Genomic DNA, 17033 nt, shown 5'->3' with positions numbered 1-17033 from the left:
ATGTCATGGAATTAGAAAGCAGAGCTTCCGGGAGGTGCTCAGAGGCTAAGGCAGGACCTTATCAACAAGATGAGTATTCTTATTTTTATTACCCCAGGAAACCCAGGGAGATCTCTTGCCCCCCTTTTTCTTATGAGGATATAAGAAGTTGGTAGTTTGAAACCTGGAGGAATGCTCTCAGTAGAACTATGCAGCATTCTGATCTCAGACTCCAGAACTGTGAGAAATAATTTTCTGTTATTTATAAACAACACTCTAATGTTTTGCTATAGCAGTGACATTCAAAGTGTAACTAATCAACTGTAAAGTAAATACATTTAACCTCAAGTTAAAGTCTCTTACATTTATTTTATACATGTGACATATTCTGTGGCCCCAAAATATTTTAACTCATCTTCCAATGATTGGATGTAACAGGATTTTTGTACCTATTATTCCAATTATTAAGATAAAAGACAAATTTAAACTATATTTTTTATCCAAATGCAAATAAACATTTTTGGACTATAAATTTTGTTTGTTATAGATTATTTGTGCTATATAACATATTGGTTCTGTATTATAGAAAGAGGAGATACTATTCTTATTTTGAAAACATTTAATTTCACAAATATAAATACATTGTCACTCAGACAAACCCACGTTTAGTTTCTATAGAAATCTTGAGTCTTGTGTATATATCACTTTTACATATGTGGCATTAAACCTATATGATTGTCTGTGAACTTGAAGCACAACCATCTACTTCCTGTCTCTTTCATTGGTAGGGGTAACATTGTGAAATTTTTCACCTCTGAGTTCTGCTGTACACTGGGCTTTTATGGACCCCTGTTTCCTAGTCAAATATTGTTGGCAGGGTGCATTTTGAAAATAGGTTCACTGGACCAGAGGCTATGAATATTTTTATGACTCTTCAGAAATACCAAGCAGTTACATTCTGACAGAACATACCAATGCCTTCTTACCCTCAGAGCACAGATGTGCATCTGTCTGGATCTTGACAGAAAAAAGTAAGCAGTCTCAGATCATGGAAGGAGTTATCTGTGAGCCTAGAGCTCAGCTGTAGGATCACCCTCCATCCATTCCTTAATTTTGTTGAGAAATTTTTTTTTTTAAATTGCATAATAATATGTACTTTATTGTGTTCTCAGGGTTAAATAAGAAAGTGTAAACCCCCTTTTAAAAACGTTATTCTTTTTTTTATATAGGATTACATTGATTTATTTAAAAATGTTATTCTTAACTAACAGTCACCTTTTAACCAACCTGACAGAAAAACAAAAGATTAAGATATCAAGTTTTCTGTACGGCTATTACCATCAACCTAAGTGATTCTTAATATTGATTGTCAATTTTATTAAACAGTTTAGTATTATCTAAGGTGGTAAGTCTCCAAGCACACCTTTGAGGCATTATCTAGATTAGATTACCCCTCTGGACAAGTCTGTGAGGGATTATCAAGGTTGAGTCAGTTGAGGTAGGAAGACCCACATTAACTGTAAGCACTATTCCATGGGCTAGAATCCTAAACTGGGGGGAAAAAGGTGTTGTGAGTTGAGCACTAGTGATTATGGCTCTCTGCCTCCTGACTTTAGACATAGGGAGATCAGCCGCTGACACCATGACTCCCTTGCCATGATGTTCCAGAACCTCTGAATTGTGGGCCAGTGTCAGTCTTTCCTTATGATGCATTTGTCAGATATTACAGCAACGAGGCATAATGAAGCCACATTTGACCACATTTTTGAAATAAATTTCTCTATATTTTGTTTAGTAGCTAATACATTGTACTTTAAAATTATTTTCCTATTTCTAAAGTCAGATTACATTTTTCAGTGAATATTACCCTTTTTTTGAGACAAGGTCACATGTAGCCTAAGTTAGCCTTAAACTCCCTATGTAGGCAGAATGTCTTTGAACTCCTGAGCCTCCTGCTTATAAATCCCAAATTTGGGTATTACAATTTTCTCCACTATGCTGGACTTTAAACTGAATATTTGATGTGGCAACATATTCTTATTTTGTTTGAAAAAAATGTTCACTAATTCAATTATAATTGCTAATGTCTTAGGATGGGGGGAAATGAATATTTTCACTTATGTGAATTATATGCTTATTATTGGTTTTGCTGATTTATGAACTAATGTCTTGAAAGTTTTATTATTAATCTGAGCACATTCAGACTTTAATATCTAATCATTTATTCTGTTTATTGATACATTTCAATATTTGAAAAGGATTTATTTGTAACTCTCTCTCAGTGTGTGTGTGTGTGTGTGTGTGTGTGCGTGCACATGTGTTTGCAGTGCAGAAGGAGACCAGAGGCACTGTATCTCCTACAGCTGGAGTCATCTCTTGACGTTGGTTCTGGAAATCAAACTCAGATTCTGTACAACAATAGCGAATTCTTTTAACTGTTGAGTCATCTCTCCAGCCCATTTGTCTGTCTGTTTGTCTGTCTTTTTGTTTTTATTTAGAACATCTCCTGTATATGACAATGAGCTGAGGGCAGAAACAACTTGAGAATTACACATGATGATTAGATCTGGTAGCAGAGGCTTCTCATTATAGCACCTGGGAAACTGAGGCTGGAGGATAAATGTGAGTTGGAGGGTAGTCTAAGCAACTATCTTCTGTATTGTATTGCATTGCATTGTATTGTATTATTAGATATTTTCTTTATTTACATTTCAAATGTTATCCCCTTTACTGGTTTCCCCTCTGAAACACACCCTCCCCTATTCCACCCCGTCCTGCTCACCAACCCACTCACTCCTGCTTCCTGGCCCTGGCATTCTCCTACACTGGGGCATAGAGCCGTCATAGGACAAAGGGCTTCTCCTCCCATTGATGTCAGACTAGGCCATCCTCTGCTGCATATGCAGCTGGAGCCATGAGTCCTACCATGTGTACTCTTTGGTTGGTGGTTTAGACACTGGGAGCTCTGGGGGGTACTGGCTAGTTCATATTGTTGTTCCTCCTATGGGGCTGCAAACCCCTTCAGCTCTTGGGGTCCTTTCTCTAGCTCCTCCATTGGGGATCCTATGCATGGAGCAACTATCTTAAAAAATTAAATAAAATTTAGCTTTCCCCCACTCCTGACAGGCAAAGCAAAGCAAAACAAAACAAAAGGAGCATTTGAGTGGGCTCATTTCTTCTCTGTAAGTCCCCCTACCATCCTTCCACAGACTGTGGTGAACTGATAATTTGTCTTGTCTTCCATACTACCTTGTATCTGCATTTTAGATCATCAAGCATGCAGCAGGAGAGTCTCTGAGATTTCCTAAGGCGAGGGGCGTGTGCTATTTACAATAGCACATAGGCAACAGATAAAGCAATGCTCTTAAATCTTCAAGTATCCACTGGAGATAAGGTGGGACTCAGAAGCCTCTTTTACTTCAACCAATACAATGTTGGTCAGTTTTTCAAACATCGGTCTCCCGAGCTTTACCCTTTACCTTGGTTCGTGTTGGAAATCCAACTCTTTTCCACGTCCTTTATTTTTGTATCTGTAGCTATTTCACTATCATGATTGCCCATTGCAACCCCAGTGAGTGCAAAATCACACACATTTTGAAAAATTATCGTCACTACAGCTGTTTTGTAGTTTCAAAAATCTAATCCATTAGGGTTTTGTCTGGAATCCATGGTTTATCTTTTCTATTTGTTTTCCATTTAATTTTGCCTGGAAACTATATATATTTCTTAAAACAAACTGCCTATTGGTCAGAGTGTTCAATATATAACTGAGTAAACCTGAGGGAACACAAGAAAAGCTTTGCCAATTTTTCTCTTTACTGCCCAGGCTTGATCTTTTCATTTTATTTTCCTCTCTTTGAAAACTACTTATTTTTCTTAGCATATGGTACATTCCATTTTTCCCACACAAAAATTTATGTATGTTGGGATGGTTGTCCATTTTACTTAGCATATTTTGTGTTTATACAGCAAAGCATGCCAGACTTGTCTGGAATTTTCTACATGAGAAGTGCAGGAAAAGCAAGCATTGGTTTGGTGAATCTTTAGAGTCCTTTATCTCCCTGATGTTTTCTATTTTTTAAAAAAGATTTATTTATTTTTTTATTTACATGAGTACACTGCAGCTGTCTTCAGACACACATTAGGAGAGTGCATTGGATGCCATTACAGATGGTTGTGAGCCATTATGTGGTTGCTGGGAATCATACCTCAGGACCTCTGGCAGAGCATTCAGTGCTCTTAACCCCCGAGCCATCTCTCTAGCCCAAGTTTTCTATTTTTTAAAATAAAGAAATAATGTAGATTCTAATTTTAAACATGTATTTGTAAAGTTTCTTTTTATGCTTTAAAGATTTACCGGCAGTATTGTCTCTTTCAAACTTTTCTTTTTGATTTATCTTTTAGACATAAAGTTTCGAATCTCTTCTCTTAGCTTTGCTGTTCACTCCTGTTTGTGTGTTGATGGATTTGGAATCTTATGGTGGATGCTTTTTGTCATTTCGCCTCTGAAAACTCAAAACCCTTTTATATATTGGAAGACTTTCCACCATATGTAATTTGGAGTGTGTTATTAAATTTTTATTTTTGAAACAGCACCTCACCATGTAGCACAGGCTGGCCTGGAATTTGGAGATTCACCTGCCTCTGTCTCCTGGGTGCTGGGTCTATACACGTCTGTACTACCTCATTCAACAATGTGTGGTACTTAAAAAAAAAAGTACCAATCCTTAAATAGGCTGGTTTCTTTCTCAAATCATGGATTCACTAACAGAATGCTGTTCACTTTAAATTCCAGGCATCTTGTTAACTTAAAATACATGATCTATTACTTTTTCTGTTTGGAGGGAGTAGAAAAAAAAAGTTTAGCTTTTTCATCCTGATGCTTTTTTCTTTCTTTTATGTGCTCATGGACAGGCAAAGAAAAGGTACTCTTTGCTGTCATGTAGAGGTGTGTGTATACTGCACACATATGGGTGGCATGGGTGCTTGTGTGCATATGTATGCATATGTTTATGTATATGTGTGTCTGGGTTTTATGCTTTGTAACTTCATAGAAGCTACAACATAGTGATAATAGTTTCCTCCCACAATTATGTTCTTTTTTAAAAAAAATTTCTCCTTGTTATTTTTCATGGTTTTATACTTCAGTTTGTTCTTCATTGCAGTTGCTCCATCATGTATTGTCAATGGGGTAGGGCATATAGCTAAAACTGGATCTCTTCTCAAATGACATTAAAATATATATAGTCTACTTGCTTTTAATACTGATTTTACTGGTGATTAATTTCCATACCGTGTTCTAAAATACAAGTCTTTACATGGCCTCCCAGTAGAGTAAGCCTGATTAGTTAGAGTCATAACATGCGCCTTTGGTTAATGACTGCTATCTGAAACTTTGTTACTTCCAAATTGCTTGTCTCCTTCTCAAATGGACTCTAATTTGAAAGATTATCATATTTTAAATTATAATGAGTTATCTTGAATTAAAAGAAATATAATTATGCCTAATTGTTTGTGCCAAGGCAACTACAAAGCTCATTTGTTGCCCTTCCATTGAAGAGTAATGAGGGTATTGGGGGCAGTAAATTGATCCTCAATTGTGGCTAATTGTTTAGTATTGTTGAGAGTCATTAAAACTTGGCAAACAAAAATTAAAATTACCTTGCCATTGGACTGAACTCAAGATGCCAATTCCTGGGTGTTGCTCACAACTTCTTGTGAAATGTGTTTAATTTTTTTACTCTCCATACAAAGTCCCTGCTTCTACTCCTTTATTTTGGCTCTGAGGATCAAGGAGGATGTAACATTACAGAATCTTACATGATGGGATCAAGATAGAAAGAAATATAGCATGTTAATTTATATGTATTTGCTACTTTGAAAAATTCCCTTCCTTGAAGAAAAGAAACACAGCCTTGTTTCTTTAAATCTTGTATCTGCATACACTCTCCTTTTGCATCAACAATGAGCCTAGTAGTTTGATTTATCAGTATTTGCCCAAATTTCTTCCTCTTGAGTGTTTCTTTATCTTTTAAAGCTAAGATTATACTTTTTTCCCCAGCATATCTTTAAACTGGTAGCTTAATTCTCTTTTATGTAGATTGCTTTAAAACAACTGCATTTTTAGATATAGACTGTACCCTGCTTTGGAATGACACTTTTACTATAGGCTTTTGCTTTGAGAATTCTGTTGCAGGGACAGAATTGGTAATCAGCAGGTAAATTTAATGATGACAATACATTGAAAATGGGTAGTGCTTTGTCATGTACGGGACACACAAAATATGTGTTACATATTCTAGTTGAGGAAATTATTTACTTTATAATACAATTGTGATGATTGATTACTTGATTGATGTGCTCAAGTGTTTTAACTTTACTAAGGTTTCAGATAGGTAAGAACACAGTACAATGTCTTATTATGAGGTGAAGGAAGGTAACGGTAGAATTCAGGGTTAATGATGAGGGTCATAAAGAAATTACACACGAGATTGGGAGGCTTGGTATTCCGATGTAGGTGGTGCAAGGCAGGAAGTGTTCTAGGTAGATGGAATAAATGGTATGCATAATGACTTGTCACTATGGAAGTGGAAGACACTAAAGATGAAGGACTGAGTACGATGAGGTCAAGGGGAGCCTGTCTTCTAGACTACTTGTTCTCACTGTGCTCTGTTCAGGGGTATGTTGAATTATTTTTTGGAAAAAGATGAAAATGTACTAGATTAGGATTGAGTACCTTGACTCCAAGGTGGCTTGTCCACAGTCTGATAAGGGATGCTGATTGAAAGGGGGTTCTCTGTAGGAAATGTTCAGATTAACTTCTTCAAAGACTTGGATGGTGAGTTCCTTCTGTAAAAGCCCATATGGGTACCTCAGAGAGTCATTAGAAATAGCTTTTGCCTTGACCTATTCCAAATCACATGACTCTCAAACTGCAGGCCATGCTTATCTTAAATTTACCTCTCTTTCCACAAAGCAGTCCATGTAAGTCTCTTCCAAAGAGCCAAAATGTTTCAGCCAACATGTTAGACCATTGATCAGACAGATGTGGAAGAGAAATTAATGTGGAATTTTCTTAGCCATCAGAAAGGAGCTTCCTAAAGAAGTGGACAAGGGTACTTTCCTTCTTACCAATCATTATTTTTTATTAATATATTTTACAAGACTGCAGTTGAAATAATATTAAATACAAATTTGTTTTTATACAGAAAGTGTAATAAAGTTAAAATAGTTCCTTGTAATTCATAGCATTATTGCAATGCTTACAAAAGTTTTGCATAGAGTGTGCAAGGATTGATGTTATTTAAAACAAAACTAAAACACTCTTCTCATCTCACATCCAAACCCAGAGAAAACAAAACGAAACAAAATAAAATAAAACCTAAAATAACACAAAGTAAATATTCCATTGCTTTATTCATCCAGATGTGGTTCCTTTTTCAAAGTTCATAATCACAGAACAATTGAACTTTTATGACCACATTTTTTGTTGTTGTTGTTAAGAGTCCCAGAGTGTCTTCTCCAAAGGGTATCCATCATGAGGGATGTCCTACCTCCTATCTAAAGTATGACCACATCAGGTATGCTTTTGTGAGCAAATGTTGACTAAGAGAGATAAGAAAATCTATGCCACCTCTTCATGAAAATATTGGATGGAAATTGCTTTTGTGTTACTCTATTATAAATATTCCATCGGTTCCTATTTGCTATAGTTTCCAATCTCTTTCAGGGTTCTGTTAGGTTGGTTACATGAGACCCATTAAAGGTACACATACATGTTTTGCCATTTGGAAACTGACACCTGTAGATGGGAAATCCCTGACTGACCCAACCATTCCTAAGGTTTTATGAGCAGTGGAAGCAAATAAGCTCTAGCCTTGGGGGTGAGTTTGAGAGTATCCAGACCCTCCACTGTCCCGAGAAGGATGCACATAGAAGTACAATTGGCCTTAACTCCTCGCATCTCAGATCTTGGAGGGGCAAGCTAACAGCAAGGCTTTTACAAGGATATGGTAGTGTGTAATTTATCTAGATAGACTTTGGCTGAGTTAAAATTTTAAAACAAGATCTTGTCTATTAACTCCTATGAACCAACCTCCAATTCTGTGTTCAGAAGATACCAATGTTCCAAAGCTACCCAGTTACAATGATCTGCAGATGTACTCACTTCTTACTTTCCAGTTGGGATGCCTATAGCTTCAAGGCTGAAGACAGGATGCTAATGTAAAAGAGGTGCTTTGGCTAAGGTGTAGAATGTCTTTCATTTCCAGCTCATGAGAATTGGTGCTGATAGCCAAAAAGTGATAAGAATTCTGCACCTGGGGAGGGATATGGCCCTTTAGTGGTAGTTGACAAGGGGTGAGGATTAAGCCATTATAGAGATAGAGTAGTTTGCTTCGGTTCACAAGGTATTGAATGTTAATGATTGAGTCTTAGGTAGTTCTCAGTGATAGAGATAGAGCCCTGATTTTTTTGATGATTTTATTTCACTAGAAGTGAAAGGAGAGTCTAATAGTGTCAAATAGCTCACATATAATAAGGCGTTTGATTTTTTTTTGGAGGGAGGTATGTGAGAAGGAAAATATATATATGGAGCACAGCATACATCCATACAGATGCATTACTGAATATTTAAATTTTCTCCTACATATGAGGCTCTTCTAATCATAAGGGCCAGGAGTCTGACTTAACAAGAATCACAACCAGAACAAAAAAAATGTTCTAGATTCTGTTATTAAGTTATTCTATATTTCCACTCCACATATCTTCACTTTACTATTGTATGCAACCTTGATAAGTAATCGTAGAATATGGAGATGCAAAAATTCTGTAGCCTCAATCATTCAAGAAGGTCTAGTTTAAAGCCTAGGAAAGCACTGACCGCCAACTTGTAAACTAAATTGAAATGTTGGTGACTCCTCAGGAATGAGGCTCATACTCTGGCTTGGTTATTTTATAGATAGTTGAATTAGAATGTGTTTCTTAGCTTCTTGAAGTCCCAGTGTTTCTATATCTGTGAATTAGAACCTTGTAGTGAGTTCAACTCCAATGTACTGAACTCACCGGATGTATTATAAAGCATTTAGCAGAGTACCTAGTGTACAGTTCAATGACTATTGGTATACAATTCTGATAATGTTTGGAACATAGAGTCTATTTCTTTCCATATTTTAGGGTAGGCTGTGGATCCAAGGAAACCTATTGTTTAATGCATGAGTTTTGAAGACATGACTTGTGGTGACGTTTTATAGCTTCTCTCCTGTTTTGAAAACAAATATTCCATGACCCTGAAGGTCCCACAGTCTCACAAGTCATGTTAACAGGAACACTAAGCACCAATGTCTTCCCTATTGGCCAATGTCATTTCCCAGTCCTTAGACAATCAGCCGTTGTATCACTCAACTTAATGAATAGTTTAGTTTTGAGTCTCTTATTTTATGAAACTTAAGATATCTTCTGCTTCCTGTGTCAAAGAAAGTAAAAATGGACTTTGAAGACACTCTGGGTATGCAGGGCAGGTTTTTGTTTTTTGTTTTTGTTTTTTAATCTTAAACATATGTTTCCTTTCCTTCCCTTTTCTCGGCAAGGGCAGCTTTAAAATTGTTATCTTTAGTGAGGAAGCAAAAGCCACACACTTTGCACTGAGGATGGTGACCCACTGAGTAAGGCTTTTGGCTGAGGACTCTGATGTCCTAAGAGGACAAAGTGGGTTGGAACTTTAAAGCTGCTTCTTGCCTACAGCAACTGTTCCTTTGGTCTATTCCAATTGTAACCTCAAAGCATGTCCTGATGCTTCCTGTTGCTGGTCTTGAGGAGCAGCAGTTGGCACTGCTGTTGCTATATACTTCCAACTCTTTATGGATGGGTCTGATGGCATCATTAATCCTGTGTTGTGACTTAACCCTCCCTACTGCATCAAAGGCTCATGACATTCTATCTTCCTCAAAAGAAGAAGACGCTGATTTCTTACTCTGCCCATTTCTACAAAAGCAAAACTGGGAGTTGGGGTGGGGGCGGCACCAAATAACCTGTGTGAGCATGGACATTACCAAGGGATTTTCTTTTATACTTGTACTCTAACTATACTCAGAAAGAGGACGTCCCACGAGAAATTATTTTCCCTTTGCCATTCAGACCTGCCTTGACAAATTTCAAGGACTCCATTATGAAGAAAGCTTTTAAGACTCTTATGAATCACATTGCTTTAGAGAGTGCTAATGCCTATGGTGTATTGTGCTGGCTGGAGCAGCAGGCTGGTGGCTGCTTTATCACTTATCAGTAGTTTGGCTTTGTGAATGAGAAATTCAGAGGCAACTGTATAATTTTAAATTCCGATTACCACAGAGGAAGAGATGCATCTGACATCCCAATGCAGTAAGTTTCGACTATTTTAATGGAAAAATGGAACCAGGGAAGCCTTCCTCCAAGGAAAAAATGATGAAAGACTGCAAGAGAGACATTTTATCTTTGAGATGAAAGACCTGTTTTCTAAGGTTGTTTCTTTCATTAGAACTGTCCTCTCACCTGCCTGCTACGGGTGTGCCATGCCAATGTATCATTCAAGGAACTGATTATAATCTTGTCTTTGTACCTAAGACTACCTAACATGCGTGGTGAAGGGAGAGAGATCTGGTCTTGTTTACAACTTACATAAATAAGATTTTTTTTTCATTTCATTGATCCTTAAAAAAAGATCAGGTGCTTAAAATGGATCAAGTCAACACTTTGGCCCAAGCTTTATGCTACCTTTTGTTTATAATAAATAAAACCATATTGCTCTGCATACCCTCATTGCTCTGCCAACCTGATAATTCCAATGTTTTCATATGGAAGGCAGAGGGTTTTCCTGTTGTGATGTAGATTAAGGACCAAAAATGGTGGACATTCTCATTGTAACACATTCTGCCTCTCCAAGGTGAATACTCACATTCTCTAAGATTCATTTATCATGATGCTCAGTTAGCATATTAAGTACAAAGCTACTATCAGCAAAAGGGCCAGATCTACAGTAGGAGTCTGTCTTACTGCACAGAAGCAGAGAGACGTATGTGCATATGAAACATGCTCCCCCTCCCCTTTTGGATTCCCTCTACCTCAAGGAACAAAGAAAAGACCCAAATTCCTAAGAGCAAAAGTAAACTGCCATTAATCTGGTCACTCCTAGAAGTGGCTCTGTGGAAAGGATCTCAGTGGTTACTTATTCCTACATATACAAAGGTGTCCTTGCTTCTCATCCTTCCCATTAGTCAGTGGTCTAATGTGGGGCTGTAGGGACACTGGCTACACTGGACATATAGGCAACAGGGGTCATATAAGGTCAAAGCTATTCTCTGGAGGACCTAGGTGTGGAAGTCTCCCTGGCACATGGGAAGATGCAGTCTTCTTGGGTGCAGATAGACTCAAGAATTTTAGGGGAAGAGACTGAATCAAGATCACTTTTCTTTGCTCACTTATGGTCAAATATTGGTCACCTGAAAAACACCTGTCAAAGCTCCTCTGGGAAGAGTGACAGCAATGAGGGCACATCTTGCTTGTTTAGGAGCTTCTTCTCATCCCACTTTCTCAGTTACCCCAAGTCCTCTGATCTGCCTTCTCTCTTAGTCACGTCTTCAAACACTCAGTCAAGTTCCATATTCTCAAGCTCCCAGGGAAACACAGGCTACTCCCTGTTCCTGAGAAATCCACCTTCTGTTCCATTACGTATAACATATCCCACAAGTGACCTGTAGCTCAGGGGTCAGTAAATGCTTTTTTATGAAGGGCTATATAATCATAATGGTTTTCTGGCCAAGCAGTCAACTGTGGGGGTGGGGTATAGAGTGGCATGTAAATGTTGCTGGCTGTGGAATCAGGCTTGGTCTCCAATTCATAGTTTATTGACCCTTTCAATAGCATCAACCTTCAAGCAATCTTTGGTCTATGGTTTGTAGATGTGCAACAACATTTATCTAGAGAGAAAATTACCCAAAGGAAGCTAAATACCAATTCAAGTCTGTGAGTGTTGTCCCTTAGTCACTTAACCACTATGGAGTCACACATCAAGTTTCTATCTAGACAACTGCCACCATGGAGCATTTCAAAACATCTGCTGTCTTGAAGTAGTCCCTCCAAATGGAACGCTCATAATTTTCAGAATGGAAATGCCAAGAAGAAGTAAGTGATAAATATATCTGGAGATCCCATTTTGATTTTCAAAATATTTTCTGAAGAATAGTAGCATACCAGTAGAATACCAGAAGTTCCAGGAGGCTGAAGGTTTGTTTGAATCATGCTATTCTACCAGCTGCTTAATAGACCCGGAAGTGTGATTGTCTAAAAGATACTATATATAAAGACCAAAAAGACTCATTTTTTTTTTCCTAAAAAGTAGGGGTTAGCAGACAATATAAATGCTGGTTCCCTACTCTCCCAACCCCATTCCAAGAATTCTGGTGAAAGTTTCTTTTGTGACTATGGACAAATGTTATTGTTGGAGCATTGGGTGGGCAGGTGCAAGAAGTTTATTGGCTAAGGATGCATTTTACCAGTTTCTAGTCTCAACTGAAATACATAATCTTACTCATGCCAGAGATCCTGTTTACTGCCTGATGGCCTGTGCTCCTTTAACATAATTGAAAACCAGAATTAAACACAATTTTGTATCATGTATTCCTCCAGAGATTCTTGATTTATATCCCCAATTGATATTATTTTTATTGTGTGTTTGTGTGTGAATCAAGTTAGTGCTTGATTTACTTGCTTGCTCTAGGGTTCAATGTTGCATTTGCGACCACATCAGTTTTTAATTGTCAAAAAATTCATGAGGAATATGACTTTCATGTCACAACTGGTAAATAAAATCAGGAAACTTTGTTATTTCTTCTTATCTATAGATGATAGGTGTGAGATGCAAAGGTAGTTTGTCTGTTTAAACACAAGAAAACACCCCTTCCACCTGCCTCAAACAACCCTGTTTTCTTTATGAACTCAAGGGACTTCAGAGTTATAGTTTATTTGAATGATGTGGGAAAGGTATCTGTAATAACTAAGAAGGGCTTTTTGTGACTTGAAGTGAATCCTGTGTGTGTGATACATGTAGGTCCCGGCATAAAGGGCCTACAAGATACTGGTAACACCAGCATCTAGTAACCCGAGGCCTCTCACAGGATCCCCTTTTAGAGCTCCATAGTGCAAGCGAAACAATTTTAAGGACCTTGCTCTAAGATTGACCTGTCCAGTGCCTCTGCACAAGATATGCAGAGAGGGTGAGGGGAGCCAGGCCTGGCCTAGAAGCCAGAAGTCCAAGTCATGAGTCAGGATAGGAAAGTCCCTTCTTTGTGACAATAAGCGACTGAGGAGTACACCCCATGTGTACAAATCTCAGACTGATGCTTGTATGTCATATCAGAAATAGCAAACTTCTTTGTTGTCTCTTATAACAAACCATTCATCTTGTGAAGTAAGAAAACTTAGAACCTTGTGGCAAACAAAACCAAAACCAAATGCCATTCAGGCCTACAGATACATCTTCATTCAAAATTTTAGGGTCACTGCTTGTCTACTGGCTTCAAGGATGTTCTAAGCCAGTTACACCTACATTCTGGGCTCTTCAGATCCCAAATGTGGAAACTGGTTTGTCTACCAGTTTCTGGTATCCAGTCATGGCTAAACAACTTCCCTCCAACCACCCAAAATAAACTACAGGTAACAAGATAAATAGGATGTGCTTCTCCTTGCTGAGTGCATTGGCTTAAGGCATAGGCACATTTCCCCCTCTTTGAACAGAGATGGTATAATCCCCTGTCCCAGCACAAGAGCTGGCCAGGGTGACCCTGGGGCATGGTAATGAAGGTGGGGTGCTAAGAGGTAGCTGATGGCGGGAATTAGAAAGCTATTTTCACACATGGGGAGTGGGTGCTGCTGAGCTTAGGGAACACAGTGATTCTGATGCAGACACATGACCCTGTTTATATTAACTTGCCATTAGCAATTCTGGCAGCACGTAGAGTCTTAGGTTTGTGACTCCTAGGGAAAAATGCAACAGTGAGTTCAGGAATATGAATAGCCCAGCACTGGCAAAATATACAAGAGCAAAGCAAGAGAGATTGTGCAAGCCCTTGAAAATATGACATGTCTCTAAATGGCCCACTCATCTCAAGAAACTTGTGAGAATTAGCCAGCTTCCCTATGGTTTTCTTAGTTAGATTTTTATCTTAAAATGACTTAAAATGACTTAAAAGAGTGATCTCCTGGGATCTAGAGCTCACTCTTTGGGATTTGGATTGATTTAATGATTTTGAGTCCATCTGTTGGATAAAGTCAGGAAGGAGAATCTAAAAGCTTGTGAGACCATTTTCCCTTAGATGTTTGGCTCATCTTCTTTACTTGTAAGGCCATTGAGTGGTTTCTAGCCTAGAGAGGAGGAACCAGTCTCCTCTTCTATGCTGAAAGCTCTTACTTCTACTTCAAAGCTCTTACTCATTGATTGTTGGAGAATACGCAAGTTTAAAGGAAGCCGAATAATAGAAGTTAGGTGAGTGGCTTAAGTTATTTCAGAATGCAGTACTACTTCTTCATATAGTCACACAACTCCTAGAATGTTGGTCTACAAAAGGAGGGTGGCCATTTTAAGTTCTTATGGCTAATTTCTATGGTTTTACTTTATCCTTATGTTGAAGAGAATGTGATCAGCTTGAGTGAAGCTAAGAAAGAGAAACCAAATGTCTATGTTTTTAACATAGTCTCACTATGAAGCCCAGACTGGCCTCCATCACCACAACCTCCTTGGTGTTAGAATTACAGATGGGTCTATGTTTTCTTTTTGACCAGTATATCAGCACTTGAGAGTGACCTGAAGATTCCCGCCATCACTGCCTCTAATGACTCTACGAGAGAAGCTAGGTGATTTACTGAACACATAGATGGATATTTTGTGGGTTCTCAATCCACTGTGTGATTTTAAATTGCCTGGGAAATGCTGGGCCTGAATGAGAGCTTATATTCTGTCATGTGGATGATGGGAATGGGGCAGAAAGATGACAGTGGATGATGTCACAGGGTCACCCATGGTTCCTTTTGTACTGAAACCTCATTTTATACAGAGGATATATATATATTTATTTATATATATTTATATATATATTTATATTCACTCACACAACTCACTCATACACACTCACATACACATACACACAAAAGGGCTTTGATAGGCTTTCTGTGTTCTAGTAAAAATAGCTGGCAGCCAGTGTTTCAAGCCAAAAAGGGCCTTTATGCTGCTGACAATTGTCCACTATGGATAGTCTTTCAAAGGCAGACACTTGTGTTTATCTGACATGTAGAACCAGTTCCTGCCTGGGACAGGAATAACCTCCCATTGGCGCAGACGCAGACCTCGAAGACCTTCTGCCTCGTTCCTGTGGGTGTGTAGGATCCACGAGGCAGTCTAGGTAGTTTGATTTTCGCAGCATCTAACTTAATCTAGAGAGAATGAATAGGAAAGAAAGAGTCAGTTAGAGGCTGCTATCCAAGTTCCTGACACTCAGCAAGCTGACTATTCCACTAAATTTAAGCCTTGCAGGTACCTACTGTGTGTTGAGCCACGTTGACAGTGGAGATAAGACAGCCTTTATCCTCACACAAGCCTATATTCCAGCAATAATAGGTAGCAGCATTTTTCAAAAGTGTGATATACCAACTAAGAAGAGTGTCATTGAGTCCAAAAATGTAGAACTGACACATTAGTTTTCATTACTTCAGGACACTGCATGTCCATGGCCAGTATGAAGCTTCCAGAAGACAGTAGAATATATAGTATTATCCATGATTTAAAAGGTTAGTGACCCTTCCTCTTGCTTTCTTTTTCTAATGGTGGCACTGATATTCAACAGAATACACTTCTAGAAATGCCACATATATATGATAAGCTGTCATTAGGTTTTAGTGATATCTGCCTCCTCTATGGGTCATGTCTGAGTGGCTGGGAGCTGCCTAGATGAGGCGGCTTCAGGTTTTATGAGTGTGGCTGGCAGTTCGTGGCTATTTGAAGAGGCAGTTATGATGGAAGGCACCATCGGACAAATTCTTTTAAAACAAACAAACAAACAAACAAAAAAACCAAGTATCTACCAAACATTTCTTTTTTTAAATATTCACTGAGTGGCTATAATGATTCAGGGTGAACCAGATGCCCATTAAGTAGGTAGTAGGTAGGCAAGGCAGAATAGCATTTTATCTTAAAAAGTCAGGTTGTCACTTTCTTTTCATTCTTAAATAAAACAGGTAACCTATGAACACTTGAGTCTCTTCATCATCTGCAGCCAAATCAGACGACTGCCTCTAGGAGAACTTAGCTTAACTTATCTATGAAACGACAAGTGACATTTGTGTTCAATGACCCAGTTGTGTTGGGGTGAAGAGCGTCAACATGTTACTCTTTGGCCATCTGCTTGGACCCTGTTAGTTTCTGGCTCATTCTGACTTGGGGTAGCTCAAAGAGAATGCAAGCACACTACATAATATAATTTCATGTGTATTATTCATTTCAGCCACATGGGTATGACATACAACTTAATTATGTGGGTGAACTAAATCTTATTTTAGGGCTATGGGGAAGAGAGAATTTGGAAATCGTGTTCCTTTTCAGTCACAGAATGTTGCACTTGTGATACATACACAGTATTATCCAAGTATTTCACAAATAACTAATCATAACATTTATATATTATGGATTTTAATTTATAATCATGATGTTCAACCCTCTTATGGGTTGATATTAATCTCAGTGCTAACCAGCCTAGAGGAAAGGTAGGCCTTTGCACCAGTGGACTCCCAATTTCCATCCTTCCTACTCCTTACCTCTCCATCCTTGGACTCCAGTCTCAGCTCACTTCTGCAGATGGCTTCCATATTGCCAGCTTCTGCATTTATTTCTACTCCTTTGGGGGCTTCCATCACTAGAGATCGGGTTGGGGACTCCAACCTGAAACACAAGCCACAGATTAAAGATCCTCTTCCCTGCTTAGGAATTTTAAGAAGCTGAAGCTCAGGGCAGTGAAGCAGTCACGGTACTTCATCAA

At 38.4% G+C, this 17033-nt stretch overlaps 1 protein-coding gene across 1 annotated transcript in view; it reads right to left on the bottom strand.

The window, feature by feature from the left end:
- Nucleotides 1-7111: 7111 nt before the first annotated feature.
- The window catches only part of Sgcd (sarcoglycan delta), a 425306-nt gene continuing 415384 nt past the window's right edge, over nucleotides 7112-17033 (bottom strand). The window contains exons 7-8 of the mRNA XM_021177343.3: nucleotides 16813-16936; nucleotides 7112-15435 (exon numbers count right to left, since the gene is read on the bottom strand). Coding sequence (XP_021033002.1) covers nucleotides 15262-15435; nucleotides 16813-16936 — 298 coding nt within the window. The 3' untranslated portion in view covers nucleotides 7112-15261. The remainder of the gene's footprint in view (nucleotides 15436-16812; nucleotides 16937-17033) is intronic.

Source organism: Mus caroli, unplaced genomic scaffold (genome assembly GCF_978045245.1).
Source record: "Mus caroli unplaced genomic scaffold, Mus_caroli_1 scaffold_13, whole genome shotgun sequence".
NCBI lineage: Eukaryota > Metazoa > Chordata > Mammalia > Rodentia > Muridae > Mus > Mus caroli.
Note: the sequence above shows the minus strand (reverse complement) of the source record. Positions and strands in the feature narration are given on the sequence as shown.